The sequence below is a fragment of the Cricetulus griseus genome, chromosome 4, assembly GCF_003668045.3.
Source record: "Cricetulus griseus strain 17A/GY chromosome 4, alternate assembly CriGri-PICRH-1.0, whole genome shotgun sequence".
Taxonomy (NCBI): Eukaryota; Metazoa; Chordata; class Mammalia; order Rodentia; family Cricetidae; genus Cricetulus; species Cricetulus griseus.
Window position 1 is genome coordinate 42,299,931 of NC_048597.1, and position 17,582 is coordinate 42,317,512.

Below are 17,582 nucleotides of genomic sequence, written 5' to 3' on the forward strand. Positions count from 1 at the left end.
AAGAAGGGGAACAATGGATCTCCCCAACCAATTCTCCTAGTCCCCCATTTTATTAAAAAGTATAAGTATATTGGATGGCAATAAATACAAAGAAGTGGAATAGCACTTTTGTGGGCACTGACCCCTGCAGCAGTGAGATGTGGAGGACTGCCATGTGTGGGCAGACAGGGGAGATTGAAGATGACCACATGCTAACTTTTCAGCATGTGTGTGTGTGTGCACCCCTTCCAATTCAACTTCCTATGACGGCTTTAAGGTGAATTCTTTCCCAATCACCTGCCTCACACATGTCAAAATAACACCATGTTCCTCACCTGTCACTGAGAATGATAATACTGCATCTTACTGGGGCATTAGAAATTTACAGAATTCCAAAACACAAAGTAATTTAAAATACTGATGACAAGGTTCAGAAAGTAAGCAAGTGATTTGTGTATTAAGTGTTCTGTAAATTTGGAGGCTTCCAATTTTGAGCCTTCACAGGAAGATATAATTCTTGTGTCAACTTTAGACTGCCAACCTAATTTTAAGTAATAAATAGCAATGTGGTTGTTGATAATTTAAAAGAAATTAACTACCCAGAACAACTACAATAAAAATAATCTCTTTCCACCTTCTTATTTATGGCAGTAGGTTTATCAAAGCTAAAAACCACCAAGAACACACCTTTATATTTAACCCCCCATAAAACATGCAGACATACTAGTTATGCTCGTAATCCAAGTATTGAGGGTCATAGATTGGCAGATTCCTTGAACTTACTTTCTAGCCATAATAACTGAATTGGCAAGCTTAAGTCATATGGGAGAACAAGTTGGACAGAACCTGAGGACAACTCAAGTGTACTTCTGCCCTGCTCACATATGTAGAGGTATACACACACACACACACACACACACACACACACACACACACACACACAGAGGGGAGGAAAATAGGGGATTAAGGTCCAAAATGCAAATGTGGAATGAACATTTTCCTCCAAGGTAAGTTAAGTTCTTGGGGAGGAACTCCATATGGAACAGCTTCCCTTGCAGGAGCGAAGGACACATGAGATGCTTTAAGGTAATTTATGTTTCATATCATAATATTAATATTAATATGAGATCCTTAAGGATAAATAATAAAGGAACAGTTAGAGGTGAATAATGATGTGTTCACATGTCAAGTTGACATGGGGCAATGGTCCTGGTTGGGCTTTGTCAATAGACACAAGCTACAGATATTTTAGGTGGAACTGTGGCTTTCCCTTTGAATGGTGATTCCTTACTGCTTAAATGATAAGGTATTCAACTTACTTAAACCCTGTGCAGTCCAAGCTCTTTGGCCACATTTGAATTGCCATTAGATGTTTTTTTCCCCCCCTCAGGGTCTGCTCAATTATTAATTTCTTGTATTGAACTCCTGGTCTAGTAGCAGGCTTAGAACTTGACAATGAAATTTAAAAATAAATAAATAAATAAATAAATAAATAAATAGCAATCTTTCCAAAAACAAGCATTATAATCGCCCACCAGTTTTTCTGTATTTTGAACAACTTGTTGCTCAGTCCTCAAATCCTAGTACTAGGATCCAGGCCATGTTTCACCAAGAAGTCAGGCTCCATGCCAAAAAGCAGTGATATCCCACCCCCACCCCCAATGATCTGGGTCCTTTCTAGGTTTGCTTAAATATAACCTATAAACTACTGATGAAATAGTGGAGTGAACGAGAACTGAGAAAGTGACCAAAAATTGTAGCTGCCAGGAATAGGGAACTGAGACATTATGAAGCCTTGTGCCAAACTTGATGTCAACAGTGAATGCTGGGATGATATCCCATGTGTCTCAGTTCACATCAGCCAGCTTCCTTAAGAAATGGTTGTTTGAGTGGGCACCTTTCAGGCCCATCTTCCAGTGCCCTGCTTGAAGCCTCCTGAGGCCTAGGGTCTTCATATAGGGAACTTATCCTGGTAGACCAGGCTATCCAGAGTCTGTGGAAGTCACGGTGCTAATCCTGCCTCCATGGGAAGAAGAGAGCCATAGAGTATTGGACCTGCTTGCACCCACTGGAAGAGAATCTTGGACCCGTACCCACCAGGAGAGGGAGAGACCCCACTGGCACCCATTGGAAGGAGGGGTGGGAAGACGACAGTATAAGACCACAGTCAACAGCAGAAAGGTCAACATGACCCCACCAGAGTCTAGGGACTGCACACCAGCAAGACCTGGACATCCCAACACAGATGAAGCAGAATAAAATGACCCTAAATCAACTTTATGAAGATGATAGAGACCCTCAAAGAGGAAATGAGAAAACCCCTTAAAGAAATGGAAGAAAAAAACAAAAACAAAATTCAAGAAATGGAGGAAAAGACAAAACAAAAATTGCAAGAAATAAACAAACCTCTTAAGAAAACCTGGAAAGTCAAGAAAAAAGCAACCAAACAAGTGAAGGAAACCATTCAAACAGTGCAAGGCTTGAAATCTGAAATAAAGACAATAAAACAAAACAGTCTGAGGAAATGCTGGAAATAGAAAAGCTGGGTAAATGATCAAGAACTACAGATGTAAGCATAAACGACAGAATAAAAGAGATGAAGAGAGAATCTCAGGTGTTGAAGATACACTAGAGAAATAGATTCATCGGCCAAAGAAAATCTTAAGTCCAACAAATCCCTAACACAAAATATCCAGGAAATATGGGACACCGTGAAAAGGTCAAACTTAGGAATAATAGGTGTAGAAGAAGTTGAAGAAACCCACCTAAAGGGTGCAGAAAACATATTCAATAAAATCATAGAAGAAAACTTTCCCAACCTAAAGAAAGACATGCCAATAATAGTACAAGCTTACAGAACACCAAATAGAGTGGACCACCAAAAATGTCCCCTCACCACATAATAATCAAAACACCAAACATACAGAATAAAGAAAGAATATTAAGAGCAGCAAAGGAAAAAGTTCAAGTAACATATAAAGGCAAATCTGTCAGAATTACACCAGACTTCTCAATGGAAACTCTGAAAGCCAGAAGGTCTTGGATAGATGTCCTACAAATACTAAGAGACCACCGATGCCAGCCCAGAATCCAATATCCAGCAAAGCTTTCAATCACTATAGATGGAGAAAACAAGATATTCCATGACAAAACCAGATTTAAGCAATGCTTATCCACTAATACAGCACTACTGAAAGTTCTGGAAGGAAAACCCAACCCAAGGAAGTTAACTACACTCACAAAAACATAGGCAATATATAACCCACTTTACCAACAGCCAAAAGGAAAAAAGGGGTGTGAATCCACACATAATACCACCACCAACAGCAAATCCAAACAAACAAAAATAACCAACCAATGGTCATTAACATCCCTCAATAATAATTTTCTTAGCTTGCCTATAAAAAGACACAGGCTAACAGAATCTATACGAAGACAGAATCCATCCTTCTGCTGCATACATGAAACACACTTCAACTTCAAAGACAGAGGTTACCATAGAGTTGAGGGTTGGGAAGGATTTTCCAATCAAACAGACCCAAGAAACAAGCTGGTGTAGCAATCCTAATGTCTAACAAATTAGACTTTATAGTGGGAAATTACCAATACGGAGTCAGGTAGAAATATAATGGTGTTTAATAGGGAAAAGCCTTAATTACAGAGTGACCTAGCCAGCCGTTGTGGCAGCAGTCTGTCTATCAAGTACAAAAGTGAAACCAAAAGAGAAAACGAAGTATCGCTCCATGTCACCCTGACCATGCCCTCAAAAGCATGTCAGGCACACCTGTAGCCAGCCCCTAAGTAGGCATGGCTACAGCTTCCCCTACAATTTCCCTTTTAGTCTAAAAGAGGATTAAAACTTAACAGTGTAAAGTATCCAAAATTAACAATCATAATGGTAAAATATAAGAAGATACAACAGTCTGCTTATGTCACATCCTAACTATCTATTTTAACTAAACCCTAAAGTCATCTGAAAGAGGTGTCCAAGCCTGAACACCTCCTTCCAATCCCAACCATAAACAATAGGAAGCTATCCCTAACTAGCTACATACCCGACCTTTCTCGATATGGGGGCCTTCTTGAGCCCCCCCCCCCTTGGGGTTTCTCCCAACCTTAATGGGTTTCCTTGTATGTCCCTGGTCGATCTATATTCATTGGTCCAGTGTCTGTCCTTAGCACATCTTTTACATAATCCAGAAGGCAATGGCCTTCCTATGAGGCATTGTTAGAATTTGTTTGTCTACAATTTTTCTTAGTATGTCCCATTTTACCATAGTTGAAACATCTAGGTTCCTGGAGCCTTCGTGGTCTCCAGGGGAAGGCTCTTTCTACCCAAGGTTCTGGTTCATAGTAGTAGTAATCTCTAGCCTCTTGGTACCTATGTTGACCTCTGTAAGGTGCTTCTCCTTGCCAAGCCCTTACATCCTCACCTCTAGAACTTTTAATTTCCTGTTGCCATTTTAATCCTTTGGAGATGGCTTCTCCTACCCAAGCTCCAGTATCTTGTACATTATAGTCAATGTTGGCTGCATACAAAACCCATTCTTCTAGCGGAGCAGATCTGATCTTTAAAGGCAAAAGTATTCTTTTGCATATTGGGTTTGTATTCTCATAAGCTATAGTATATATAATTGATTGTCTTGTTTCTGGATCTGTTACCCGTAATTCTACTGCCCTAGTTAACCTTTGTAAGAAGTCCTGGAACTGTTCTGTAGGTCCCTGTTGTATTCTGGTATAAGCTTCTAGGTGTTCTCCTGGGTCACGAACCTTATCCCAGGCATTTAATGCTGCTTTCCTGCATAGAGACAGTATATCGTCATCATATTCAGCCTGAACCTGTGGGTCAGCATAAATACCCTGACTAAGAATCTTCTCTAGGGGGGCTTCAAAACCTTCCTTTATGCCCTGACACTCAAGGACCTTTGCCTCTTTCCTTACTAATGCCATTCACTGGATTTGGCATGAATTCTCAAGTACAGCTGCTACCAATCATTCCCAATCTGTGGGTGTCATCCTGTTAAAGGTTGCCCATGAATGTAATAGCTGTTTTACGTATGGGCTATGGAGACCATATGAGACAACTGATTCTTTAATATTCTTAAGATCCTTCAGCTGTATAGGTTGCCATTCATAAGCCATCCATCCATGAGGGTGTTTCTTAGAAGCTGGCTTTTCTACCATGGTAGCTAGGTACACTAAAGGTGTGCGAGTAACAACTTTAGAAGAATAGTCACGATACCTGGGTGGAGTAGGTGCCTAGGATTGGAGTGATTCTGCTTCTGAGGCATCCCAATGATCTTTAAGCCTAGCAATGATATCCTTTTGAAAAGTTTCAATCTCCTTAATCATAAAAGATTCCAAGCACGTTACTGAATCTGTAAATTGCTCTAACTGCTCATCTACATGTTTTTCTAGGTCTTTAATATGATCATCCTTAGGCAGCATCTGGATGGCATGGAAACTGCCTTCTAGGTATTGGAGTCTAGATTCGAGGTCATGATTTGCTAATTTTGAGTCCTCAGCAATCGACCTTATGGACCTATGTAATCTGTCAGCTCTGTACTGTAAATTATCTTCCAAATATTCAAATCTAGACTCAAATTTGTGATCTGCTACCTTGGATGCTTAAATAATTGATTGAATGGCATTGTCCAATTCTTCAACCCTATCCTGGGTATCTTGCACCTTTGCATCTAATTTCTGGGTAACATTGCCTATCTGAGTTTCTAGCTGGCTACAGATATTTTTTAGCTCATCATGGTCTTCTGACAGCCTAGCCTCTAAGGTCTCAGACATGGCATAAATATGCTGCATCTCATCTTGGGTAACAGACAGCTCTGTCTTTAGCGTATTGGACATAGAGCCAAGCTTATCATCTAATTTCTGTTCCACTTTCTGCACAATTGTGGTCTGACCTAATCTGTTCTCCAAAACCTCATTGCATAAAGCTGTTATTTCCTGCAAGCAGGTGGTGAGGTTATCTCTGTCCCTGTTCCTGAGTCCTCTGGTTAGTAATACTATTTGTACCAGCAAGCTAACTGCCATTACGGCATATAGGCCAGTAATTGGCAAATTAGCATCCTCCTCAAACAGTGAATTCACATAATAAGCAAAAATATTACCAATTTTAGCAAATGATAAATATTCCGCCATAATTTTACCTGATTTCTACTCCAGATGCAGTAACTATCTTTGACCAGTGGGTGGCACAGGTGTTCAGTTAGTCCATGGCGTTTGACAGTGGTGAGTGGCAGGATGGTGGCAGCAGTGGAGAGAGGTCACAAAAGTGGCTGCGCTTATCTTGGAGAGTATACGGATGGGACTAGAAGAAACCATCCTGAGTGAGGCAATCCAGTTACAAAAAAGACAAACACGCTATGCACTCATTCATATATGGATTTTAGACATAGAGCAAAGGATTACCAGCCTACAATCCATACTGTGAGAGGAGCTAGGAAACAAGGAGTCCCTAAGAGGTCCCCTGGAAAAGGAGAAAGGAGCAAGATCTCCTGAGCAACTTGGGAGCAAGGGGAGTGGAGGGGGGAGAGGGAGTTAGGAGAAAGAGAAGGGGAGAAGAGGAGGGGAAGCAAGACATGAGGCACCAGGAAGACTGAGTCAGGGGAAGAATAGAGGAGAGAAAGAAAAGAGACACCTTAATAGAGGGAGCCATTATAGGTTTAAAGAGAAATCTGGCACCAGGGAAATGTCCAGAGATCTACAAGGACAACCCCAATTAAGAATCTAAGCAATAGAGGAGAGGCTATCTTAAATGCCTTTCTCCTATAATGAGATTGATGGCTACTTTATATGCATCCTACAGCCTTCATCCAGTAGCTTATGGAAACAGAAGCAGAGGCCCACAGCTAAGCACTGAGTTGAATTCCTGGAAACCAGCTGTAGAGAGGGAGGAGTGATGAGCAAAGGGGTCAGCTGAGGCAATGAGGAAGATGAGAATACAAGAGATGGAAGAGAGAATCTCAGGTATTGAAGACTCATTAGAGGATATACAGTCATTGGCCAAAGAAAATCTCTAGTCCAACAAGTCCCTAACACAAAATATCAAGGAAATATGAGACATCGTGAAAAGACCAAACCTAAGAATAATAGCTATAAAAGAAGGTGAAGAAATTCAGCTCAAGGTACAGAAAATATATTCAACAAAATCATAGAAGAAAACTTCCCCAACTTAAAGAAGGATATGCCTATGAAAGTACAAGAAGCTTACAGAACACCAAATAGATTGCACTACAAAAAGAAGTCCCCTTGCCACATAATAATCAAAACACCAAACTTACAGAATAAAGAAAAAATATTAAGAACTGTAAAAGAAAAAGGCCATGTAACATACAAAGGCAGACCTCTCCGAATTACACCCGACTTCTCAATGGAAACTTTGAAAGCCAGAAGATAATGGATAGATGTTCTACAAACTCTAAAGGAACATAGATGTCAGCACAGACTACTGTATCTAGCAAAGCTTTCAATCACTATAGATGGAGAAAACAAGATATTCCATGACAAAACCAGATTTAAGCAATACATATCCATAAATCCAGTTCTACAGAAATTACTGGCAGGAAAACTCCAATGCAATGATGATAACTACACTCAAAAAACCATAGGCAATAAATAATCCCACTTTACCAAACATCAAAAAAGGGGAAATCCACACACAATAATACCACCACCAACAAATCCCAAACTAACAAGAATCAACAATCAATGGTCATTAATATCCCTCAATGTCAATGGTCTTAACTTGCCTATAAAAAGATACAGGCTAATAGAATGGATACAAAGACAGAATCAAACAGTCTGCTGCATACAAGAAATTCATCTCAACTTCAAAGACAGACTTTCCATCAGAGTAAAGGGTTGGGAAAAGACTTTCCAATCAAATGGACCCAAGAAACAAGCTGGTATAGGAATCTTAATATCTATCAAATTAGACTTCAAACTAAAATCAATCAAAAGAGATGAAGAAGGGCATTTCATACTAATCACAGGAAAAGTCCATTAAGATGAGTCTCAATCCTAAACATCTATGCCCCAAATACAAAGGCACCCACATTCACAAAAGAAACATTACTAAAGATTAAATCACACATAAAACCTCACACACTTATAATACTAGACTTTAACACCCCACTCTTCCCACTAAATAGGACCACCAGAAAGAAACTTAACAAAGAAACAAAAGAACTAACAGATGTTTTGACCCAATTGTCTTTAACATATATATATATATATATATATATATATATATATATATAACATTCCATCCAAACACAAAAGAATATACTTTTTTCTCAGTGCCACAGGGAACCTTCTCTAAAATTGACCACATATTCGGCAACATAGCAAACCTACACAGATACAAAAAATTGGAATGCCCCCCTGTATCTTATCAGACCACTATGCTTTAAAGTTAGAATTAAACAACAACACAAATTGCAGAAACCCTAAAAACTCATGGAAATCGAATAATGCACAATTGCACCATTCTTGGGTCAAGGAAGAAATAAAAAAAGAAATTAAAGACTTCCTAGAATTTAATGAGAATGAAGACACAACATACCTAAACCTATGGGACATTTTGAAAGCAGTGATAAGAGGAAAGTTCATAGCACTAAGTGCCCACATGAAGAAACTGGAGAATAGTCACACTAGAGAATTAACAGCACACATGATAGCTCTAGAACAAAAGGAAGCAAATTCTCCCCAGAGGAATAGACGCCAGGAAATAATCAAGTGAGGGCTGAAATCAATAAAGTAGAAACTAGGAAAATACAACAAAAACTCAATAAAACAAAGAGTTAGTTCTTTGAGAAAGTCAACAAGATAGACAAACCTTTATCCAAACTAACCAAAATACAGAGAGAGAGAGAGAGCATGCAAATTAACAAAATCAGAAATGACAGGGGGACATAACAACGGACACTGAGGAAATCCAGAGAATCATCAGGTCATACTTTGAAAGCCTATACTCCACAAAATTTGAAAATCTAAATGAAATAGACAATTTTCTGGATAGATATCACTTACCAAAATTGAATCAAGAACATATAAGTAATATAAAGAGACTTATAACCCCTAATGAATTAGAAGCAGTCATTAAAAGTCTCCCAACCAAGAAAAGCTCAGGGCCAGATGGCTTCACTGTAGAATTCTACCAGAAATTCAAACAAGAGCTAATACCAGTACTCCTCAAATTGTTCCACACAATAGAAGCAGAAGGGACATTGCCAAACTCTTTTTATGAGGCTACAATCACTTTGATACCCAAGACACACAAGGATACAACTAAAAAAGAGAACTAAAAAACAGACCAATATCCCTCACGAACATCGATGCAAAAATACTCAACAAAATACTGGCAAATCAAATCCAAAAACACATCAGAGAAATCATCTGCCATGATCAAGTTGGCTTTATCGCAAGAATGCAGGAATAGTTCAACATACGAAAATCCATCAATGTAATCAATCATATAAACAACTGCAAAAGAAAAACCACATGATCGTCTCACTAGATGCTAAAAAAGCCTTTGAGAAAATCCAACACCCTTCATGATAAAGGTCTTGGAGAGATCAGGAATAACATACCTAAACATGATAAAACAATGTATGGTAAACCACAGCCAACATCAAACTAAATGGAGAGAAACTCAGAGACTCCTCTAAAATAGGGAACAAGACTAGGCTGTCCACTCTGTCCATATCTCTTCAATATGGTTCTTGAAGTTCTAGCTATGGCAATAAGACAACAAAAGGAGATCAAGGAGATCAAGGGCATACAAATTGGAAAGGAAGAAGTCAAACTTTCATTATTTGCAGATGATATGATAGTTTACATGAGTGACCCAAAAAAACTCTACCAGGGAACTCCTACACCTGATAAACACCTTCAGCAAAGTGGCAGGATACAAGATTAACTAAAAAAAATCAATAGTCCTACTATACACAGATGATAAACAGCTGAGAAAGAAGTCAGAGAAACAGCACCCTTTAAAATAGCAACTAACAACATAAAATATCTTGGGGTAACACTAACCAAAAATGAGGAAGACCTGTGTAGTAAGAACTCTGCATCTTTAAAGAAAGAATGTACCAGAAAATGGAAAAATCTCCCGTGATCTTGGATAGGTAGGGTAATCATAGTAAAAATGGCAATCTTGCCAAAAGCAATTTACGGATTCAATGCAATTCCCATCAAAATCCCAACACAATTCTTCACATACGTTGAAAGAACAGTACTCAACATCATATGGAAAAACAAAAAACCTAGGATAGCCAAAACAACCCTGTGCAATAAAGGAACTTCTGGAGGCATCACCATCCCTGACTCCAAGCTCTATTAAGGAGCCATAGTCCTGAAAACAGCTTGGTATTAGCACGAAAATAGGCAGGTTGACCAATGGAAATGAATTGAATATCTTGATATTAACCCACACACCTATGAACACCAGAATTTGACAAAGAAGCTAAAGTTATACAATGGAGAAAGGAAAACATCTTCAACAAATGGTGTTGGCATAACTGGATGCTAGAATGTAGAAGATTGTAGTTAGATCCATATCTACCACCATGCACAAAACTTAAATCCCAATGGATCAAAGACCTCAACATAAACTCAGTCACACTGAATCTCCTAGAAGAGAAGGTATGTGGACCCTTGAAAAAATTGGTAAAGGAGACCACTTTCTGAACATAACACCAGTAGCATAAACATTGAGGTTGACAATTAATAAATGGGACCTCTGGAAATTGAGAAGCTTCTGTAAGGCAAAGGACACAATCAGCAAGACAAAAAGCCAGCCCACAAAATGGGAAAAGATATTCATCAATCTCACATCTGACAGAGGGCTGATCACCAAAATATACAATCAACTCAAGAAGCTAGCCACCAAAACACCAAACAATGCAATTAAAAAGTGGAGTGCAGAACTAAATAGAGAAGTTTCAACAGAGGAATCTAAAATGACTGAAAGACACTTGAGAAAGTGCTCAACATCCTTTGCCATCAGGGAAATGAAGCTCAAAACCACGCTGAGATACTATTTTATTCCTGTCAGAATGGCTAAAATGAATAACACCAATGACAATCTATGCTGGAGAGGATGTGGAGAAAGAGGAACACTCCTCTATTGCTGATGGGAGTGCAAACTTGTACAACCACTTGGAAATCAGTATGGCAGTTCTCAGGGAAATGGGAATCATTCTACCTCAAGATTCAGCAATTCCTCTCCTGGGTATATACCCAAAGAATGCACATTCATACCATAAGGACATATGTTCAACTATGTTCATAGAAGTATTATTTGTAATAGCCAGAACCTGGAAACAACCTAGATGCCCCTCAACTGAAGAATGGATGGAGAAAATGTGTAAATTTACACAATGGAGTACTACTCAGCAGAAAAAAACTATGTAGTCTTGAAATTTGCAGGCCAATGGATTGAAGTAGAAGAAACCATCCTGAGTGAGGTAACCCAGTCACAAAAAGACAAATATGGTATGTACTCACTCATAAATGATTTTTAGACTTAGAGCAAAGGATTACCAGGCTACAATCCACACTGTAATAGGAGCTAGGAAGGACCTATAGGAGGACCTCAAGAGAAGATTGCATAGTCCCTCCAAGAAGGGGAGGGGGACAAGAATCCCTGAAGAGAGTGGGAGCACAGGGTGTGGGTGGAGAAGAAGGAGGTGGGACAGGAAGAAGAGGGGAGGAGAACAAGAGGACTGAGACAGGGGAGGAATAAAGGAGGGCAAGATAGGAGATGCCTTGATAGAGGGAGACAGTCGAGGTTTGCAGAGAAGTCTGGCACAGGGGAAATGTTAGGGAATCCACAGGGATGACCCAAACTAAGAATCCAGGCAGTGGTGGAGAAAATGACACTGATGCCCTTCCCCTATAATGAGATTGGTGTCTACCTTGGTTACCATTCCTAGAGCCTTCATCCAGCAGCTGTTTGAAGCAGAAACAGGCACCCACAGCTAAGCACTGAACCATACTACTGGAATTCAGTTTTGGACAGGGAGGAAGAATGGGCAAAGGAGCCAAGAAGGGGCTGGAGAGACCCACAGAAACAGTGGACCTGACCTACTGATAGCATGGAGACCCTAGTCATAAAACTGGGGAAACAGCATTGGACGGAACCAAGCCCTCTGAATGTGGGTGCTGGCTAGGAGGCCAGGACAGTCTATGGGACCTCTAACAGTGGAACCAGTCTTTATCCCTAGAGCACAAATGGACTTTGGGGGCCCATTCCCTATGGAGGGATACTATTGCAGCCCAGATACAGCAAGGAGGGCCTCGGCACTTCCCCAAACGATATGACAGACTTTGAAGGCCCCTGGTGGAGGGCCTCACTGTCCCTGGGGAGGAGTTGGGGATGTCTTGGTGGGTTGGTAGAGAGCCTGGGAGGATGGGAGGGTGAGGGAATGGGGGGGATGGATATGTAAATGTGAGTGGTAATTAAAGAATTTAAATTAAAAATAAAAAATAAATAAAAGTCTTTCCAAAAGCTGGCATTGTCCTCACCCAGCAGTTTTTCTGTATTTTGAACAACTTGCTGCCCAGCCCTCACATCATAGCACGAGGCTTCCAGGCCATACTTCACAAAGAGTCAGGCTCCATGTCAGCCAACAGTGCCATCCCCATAAACGATCTGGTCCTCTCTAGGTTTGCTTAGATATAACCTATCCATTATTGATGAAATAGTGGGGTGAATGAGAACTGAGAAAGTGAACAAAAATTGTAGCTGCTGGGAATAGGGAATGGAAACATAAGGAGCCTTGTGCCAAACTTGATTTCAACAGGGCATGCTGGGACCACATCCCAGAAGTCTCAGTTCACATCAGCCAGCTTCAGTGTGAAATGGTTGTTCGAGGTGTCCTTTATTTTATACCTGAAATCCAAACCTCAGAGCGAAAGAAAAAGAAAAGAAAAGCAGAAATCTTGAGAGTAGTACAAGCTCCTAGACACCAATTGTCTGGGCACAATACCCAAGCTGGTGCAAGTGAAAGTGGACAATGGCCGTTCTGTTAAATAACACTGCCTTCAAGCTTCATGCTCAGCTCTTTACTAGGGTTTCTACACATGGGAAAGACAGAATAATAATGATGGAGTCCAACTGTAGAGGAAAATGTCAGTGTGTGTAGCACCCAGGATGAGTATGTTTTGAGATGTACTATAAAAACAAAAGCATTGTCAGAATTCATTTTCTTAAGTCCACAGGTTCCTTTGTAGTTATAATAATACCAATTACCTAGCATAAAAAGATGTCACCATCCATCACCATACACCTGCTTTAGAAACAACCCTGTTTAGAAGCTGCGTGTGAGTAGCTTTACTTTATGATCTTTATGTCATTTTTAGATAAAAATGACACCACTTTGTTGTTTTATTTTTATAAAACAAAAATTTTGCATAAAATTTTTTGTTTCATACTCTATATGACTTTCCTCTTTTATGGTCAATGCCCAAATGAAACGATAAATGTATTAACTGAAATGGATAAATCACATTTTGAAAGCCACTTTCTTGTATTTCATTCAGGCCCAGAGAAGTTAGATAACTTCATATAAAGGAGAATTTAGTGGAATAGAAAGACCTTGATTCTAGTACCAGTTCCCGATCTATGAGATGCTCATCTGTCACCTTAGGTAAGCACAATGTTCACCTCAGTCTTAGGTTAGCTATCATTTGAGTGATGTCATCAAATTAGATCAGGTCCAAGGACTTTTCAAGCTCTAATGCTCTGATATTGATACCAGGCTGACATTTGAAATGCAGAGATGGCCTTAGAATACTGCAAGCAGAAGTTAATGCCCATTATTGTGGGAGTTTGGAATGCCATGATGGCAGTAGAAGTATGAAAGCTGAAGGCTGAACTCTTGAGTTAAGGAGGGGAGAACAGGCTTTATATAGAATTGGACTAGAGCTCATTTTTGTTACATTGTGATGAGGACTAGGTACACTCTTTCCATGTCCAGAAAATTGAGTGACCGTTAATTCAATGTGTATGCATTAAGTTGTTTGAAACTTCCAATCTGTCATAATATTGAGGCTATGTCAAGGTTATTACTTTCTCTTCATTGCCATATTCAGAGTGATAGGATGAAGAACATATTAAATGTGTTTTATAATTTCTCTTTCTTTCATGTATGTTACATTTTACATATTGAATAACTATCTCCTTATATTTAACCTTCCAAGTTGCATTTGCTCATATATTATGGCCAGTGTCTATGGTTAAGTACTGGGCCACTGAACCACAGCAGCAATCACTTGTTCTCAGGAGCTTCACAAGGAAACAGGAGTCTCTGTGATACAGAATTCATTAAGAAAGGAATTTTATTCTCTATGCACATGTATTTAAAAGACAGTTTGAGAGATGTATGATATAAAAGAATAACAACAGCTTCCTTTCAGGTCCTATGATCTTCCTAAGCTACAGGTTTTCACCCTGGCTTACAGGGAAAGATATAAAATACATGAACTTCCCCCTGTGGTATTGGTTGAAGCCACCATAGATGTGCAACTTACTGTTGCTTAAGCAACAATCTGCCTGGCACACAGTACTCTAGCAAGTACTTCCTTGGGGGTAACTGGACTATTCATGACAACTTTTCCCCAGCAGCCTGTGTAACCTATTCCCACACTAGCAATGAGGAGAGAGCCACCATCTCAATCTAAGCTTTATATTTCTTTATGCTTTGAACCAAAGCTGGTGGAGTCTTCAGCAAAGGTTGGCACAACCTTGTTCTTTGTAACAATAGCAATGGCAACTCTAGAGAGTTACTTCCTCAGTCTCATAAACCTCACCTCTTCTACTTAAGCCAAGTGTCTTAATTCACAGGAAATTGCTATAAAAGACATCCGGGCTGTCAAAATGTACTGGAAGTGTTTACTCTATTGGGGGTGTGCTTGTGTATATTAAGGGTGGCCAGTCCGCAATCCTACAGTGTCTTAAAGCATTTCAGCTGGTCAGGCCCTGGAATCACTCCCGAGCTTCTGGTGAGTCAGTCAGCTCTGGAGGAACCTTATCTGCTTCTCCCAATGGCCAACACAGTTACAGGCTGGGTACTTCTGTTGCTCCCTCCCTACTCTCTCCAGAATATTTCTTTCCCTCACAGCCATGCCAGAGCTCAGTGATCTCATCTTCTTTTCCATTTTCTTCCAGCACCAGGACATTGACTTTCAACAGGATGAAGACTACAACTTGTTGCCTTCTCATCTCTATCTGCCTTCTCCAGCTGATGGTCCCAATGAATACTGAGAACACTTTAGACTCTTTGCTGGAGGAAAAAATCAAGAAACTTATCGGCTGTGGAGGTATGAGATGAGTATGAGAAAGCAGCCCTGTCCTTGCTCATGCTGGCTGTCCATAGCCTAATCTAAGATCTCTGCCTCTGTTTAGTCCACTTCATCCCTGCCTTCCTGACCAAGGCTTTCTTCAGTACTCTACTCCTTAGGACTCTAAGACAAGAACTCAGTGTTTTTGATGAGGATGAAGAAAAGGAGGCTAGGTCCTATGATTATGAATACATTATGAAACAGGTGTAATATTAAGCTTTTAGTTAGTTCATTTAATTTTCACAGCTACTTTATGAGGTTTAAGTATTCTTTACTTTTACTACTTACTCTTCACAAATGAAGAAAGTAAATCTTGAAAGTTAGTGACTCCCCAAAATAGGAGACTACTTAAATGGGAATTGTGAGAAAGAACATGGGCAATATCATTTTCCTCCTCTTATTCAGATGACTGTACCTCCACTGTGACTAAAACTCTCTCCTGCACTAGTATCCAGGCCTCAGGCAGACGAGCCTCCTGTCCACCCGGTGAGTAACTCCTCAAGGAGAATTTGTGAATAATTGTCCCTGTGTCTACCCCCATCATTTCCCTAATACCACCTTCTCCTATCTCAGGTTTGTATTGCCATGGAGCTGAGCCATAGTCACAGATACCTAGAAATCCCATCCTAGTTTTCAGTTACCTTAAGGATGCTACTAGGGGACTTAGGGGTTCTGCTCTTCCTGTCACTTCTTCCTTCATGTCCCTCGTGCCAGGCCTTCTTCTTCCTTAATTGTGTGGTCATGAACAATTTATTTCATAATCTTCTTTCATTTCATAATGTATTCCTTATATTGGTGGGCAGAGGGCCAGAACATGGGTGAAATTGCCGTTTACGGAAAGACATTGAAACCCCACCTTCCAAGTCCTTCAGTACTTTTGCGTTTCATTCGATTGAAGAAAATTCTAAAATTAGAATAGATTTATGCCATGCAAAGCCTATAACTACCCCTGCCCCTCCTATGAAGAAAGGACAGTTAGGGGCCTTCCATCTCTTGCAGTCTAAAGGCTCTGATGTATGTTTCTCACATGACTTTGCAGGGACGGTTGTCACCGGTTGTGCTTGTGGCTATGGTTGTGGATCATGGGATATCCAGAATGGAAATACTTGCCACTGTCAGTGCTCAGTCATGGACTGGGCCACTGCCCGCTGCTGCCAATTGGCCTGAGAATGAGGAGGCTGAGGACCCAGTTTGGAAATGATGACTATAATGAAACCGCAATCTGAACTTGGCAACCTGGCTCATGTTCCCTTGATGAACTCATATTACCCAGTAACCCTGCTTCTTGAAAAATAAAGAAAAAATTCACCTGTCTATATTATGTCTTTAATGTTATTACTCCTAACTTGGGAAACCTCTTGGCAGAAAACATTTTCAGTACCTCAGATTACATCTCAGTATGGTGTGTGAGTTGCTTGGAAAGATAAGGGAAGAATGGGAAACAGACTGATTCTCCACTTCTCCTGTTTCCCCATTATTTAACACAAAGTATTGAGTACACTGTTTGGCATGAAATATAGCAAAACGAGTACCATGCTCTTAATGGAGCTCACCAACTAGAACACAAACTCCAACCCATGTGCAGGAAAACTTTGCAAGGTGTAGGCAGGCAAGAGGAAACTGAAAATTAATTTTGAACCTTTTAGCACACACATGTACTCTTTCTTACTCTAGTACTGCAGAGGATATTCATCTAGGTGACTTCCTTCCCTGTTGCCCTTCTTTTGGATAACGTAATAAAGCCACATCTCTCCCATGTTGTCACCGAGTCTTACTATACTTCAGTTTCCTGGGTGTAAAAGCTTACAGAATTCTGGGTAAAAAAAAAATAGAATTCCAAACAGAAAATAAATATAAGTAAGTAACCCATGGGTGTGGAAGTAATGGTGGTTTAAGTTGATGGACTTGAATTTTTGGCCTTCATGGTCCTGAATAAGACTATAATTCAGTTACAATGCTAGATTACCAAAAATGATTTTTCTTTTTTATTCTTCTCTCATATATCACATCCTGACCACAGTCTCCCCTACCTCCTCCTCTCCTCTCAGCAACCCCTCCCTCACCTCTCTCCCAGATCTACTCCTTGTTCGTTTCCCTTCAGAAAAGGGCAGGCTTCCTAGGGATATCAACCCAACATAGTACACCAAGTTACAATGAGACCAGGCACATGCCCTCATATTGATGAGGCAACCCAGTAGGAGGAAAAGGGTCCCAAGAGCAGGCAAAAGAGCAGGAGA

At 40.1% G+C, this 17,582-nt stretch overlaps 1 protein-coding gene across 1 annotated transcript; it reads left to right on the forward strand.

The window, feature by feature from the left end:
- Positions 1-954: 954 nt before the first annotated feature.
- On the forward strand, positions 955-16,651 carry LOC100756917 (resistin-like gamma). Its single transcript, XM_035444112.1, has 4 exons — positions 955-986; positions 15,173-15,324; positions 15,751-15,831; positions 16,385-16,651. Exons 1-4 carry the CDS (start codon positions 955-957, stop codon positions 16,510-16,512), a joined length of 393 nt encoding a protein of 130 aa, XP_035300003.1. The 3' UTR covers positions 16,513-16,651.
- The last annotated feature ends 931 nt before the right edge of the window (positions 16,652-17,582 follow it).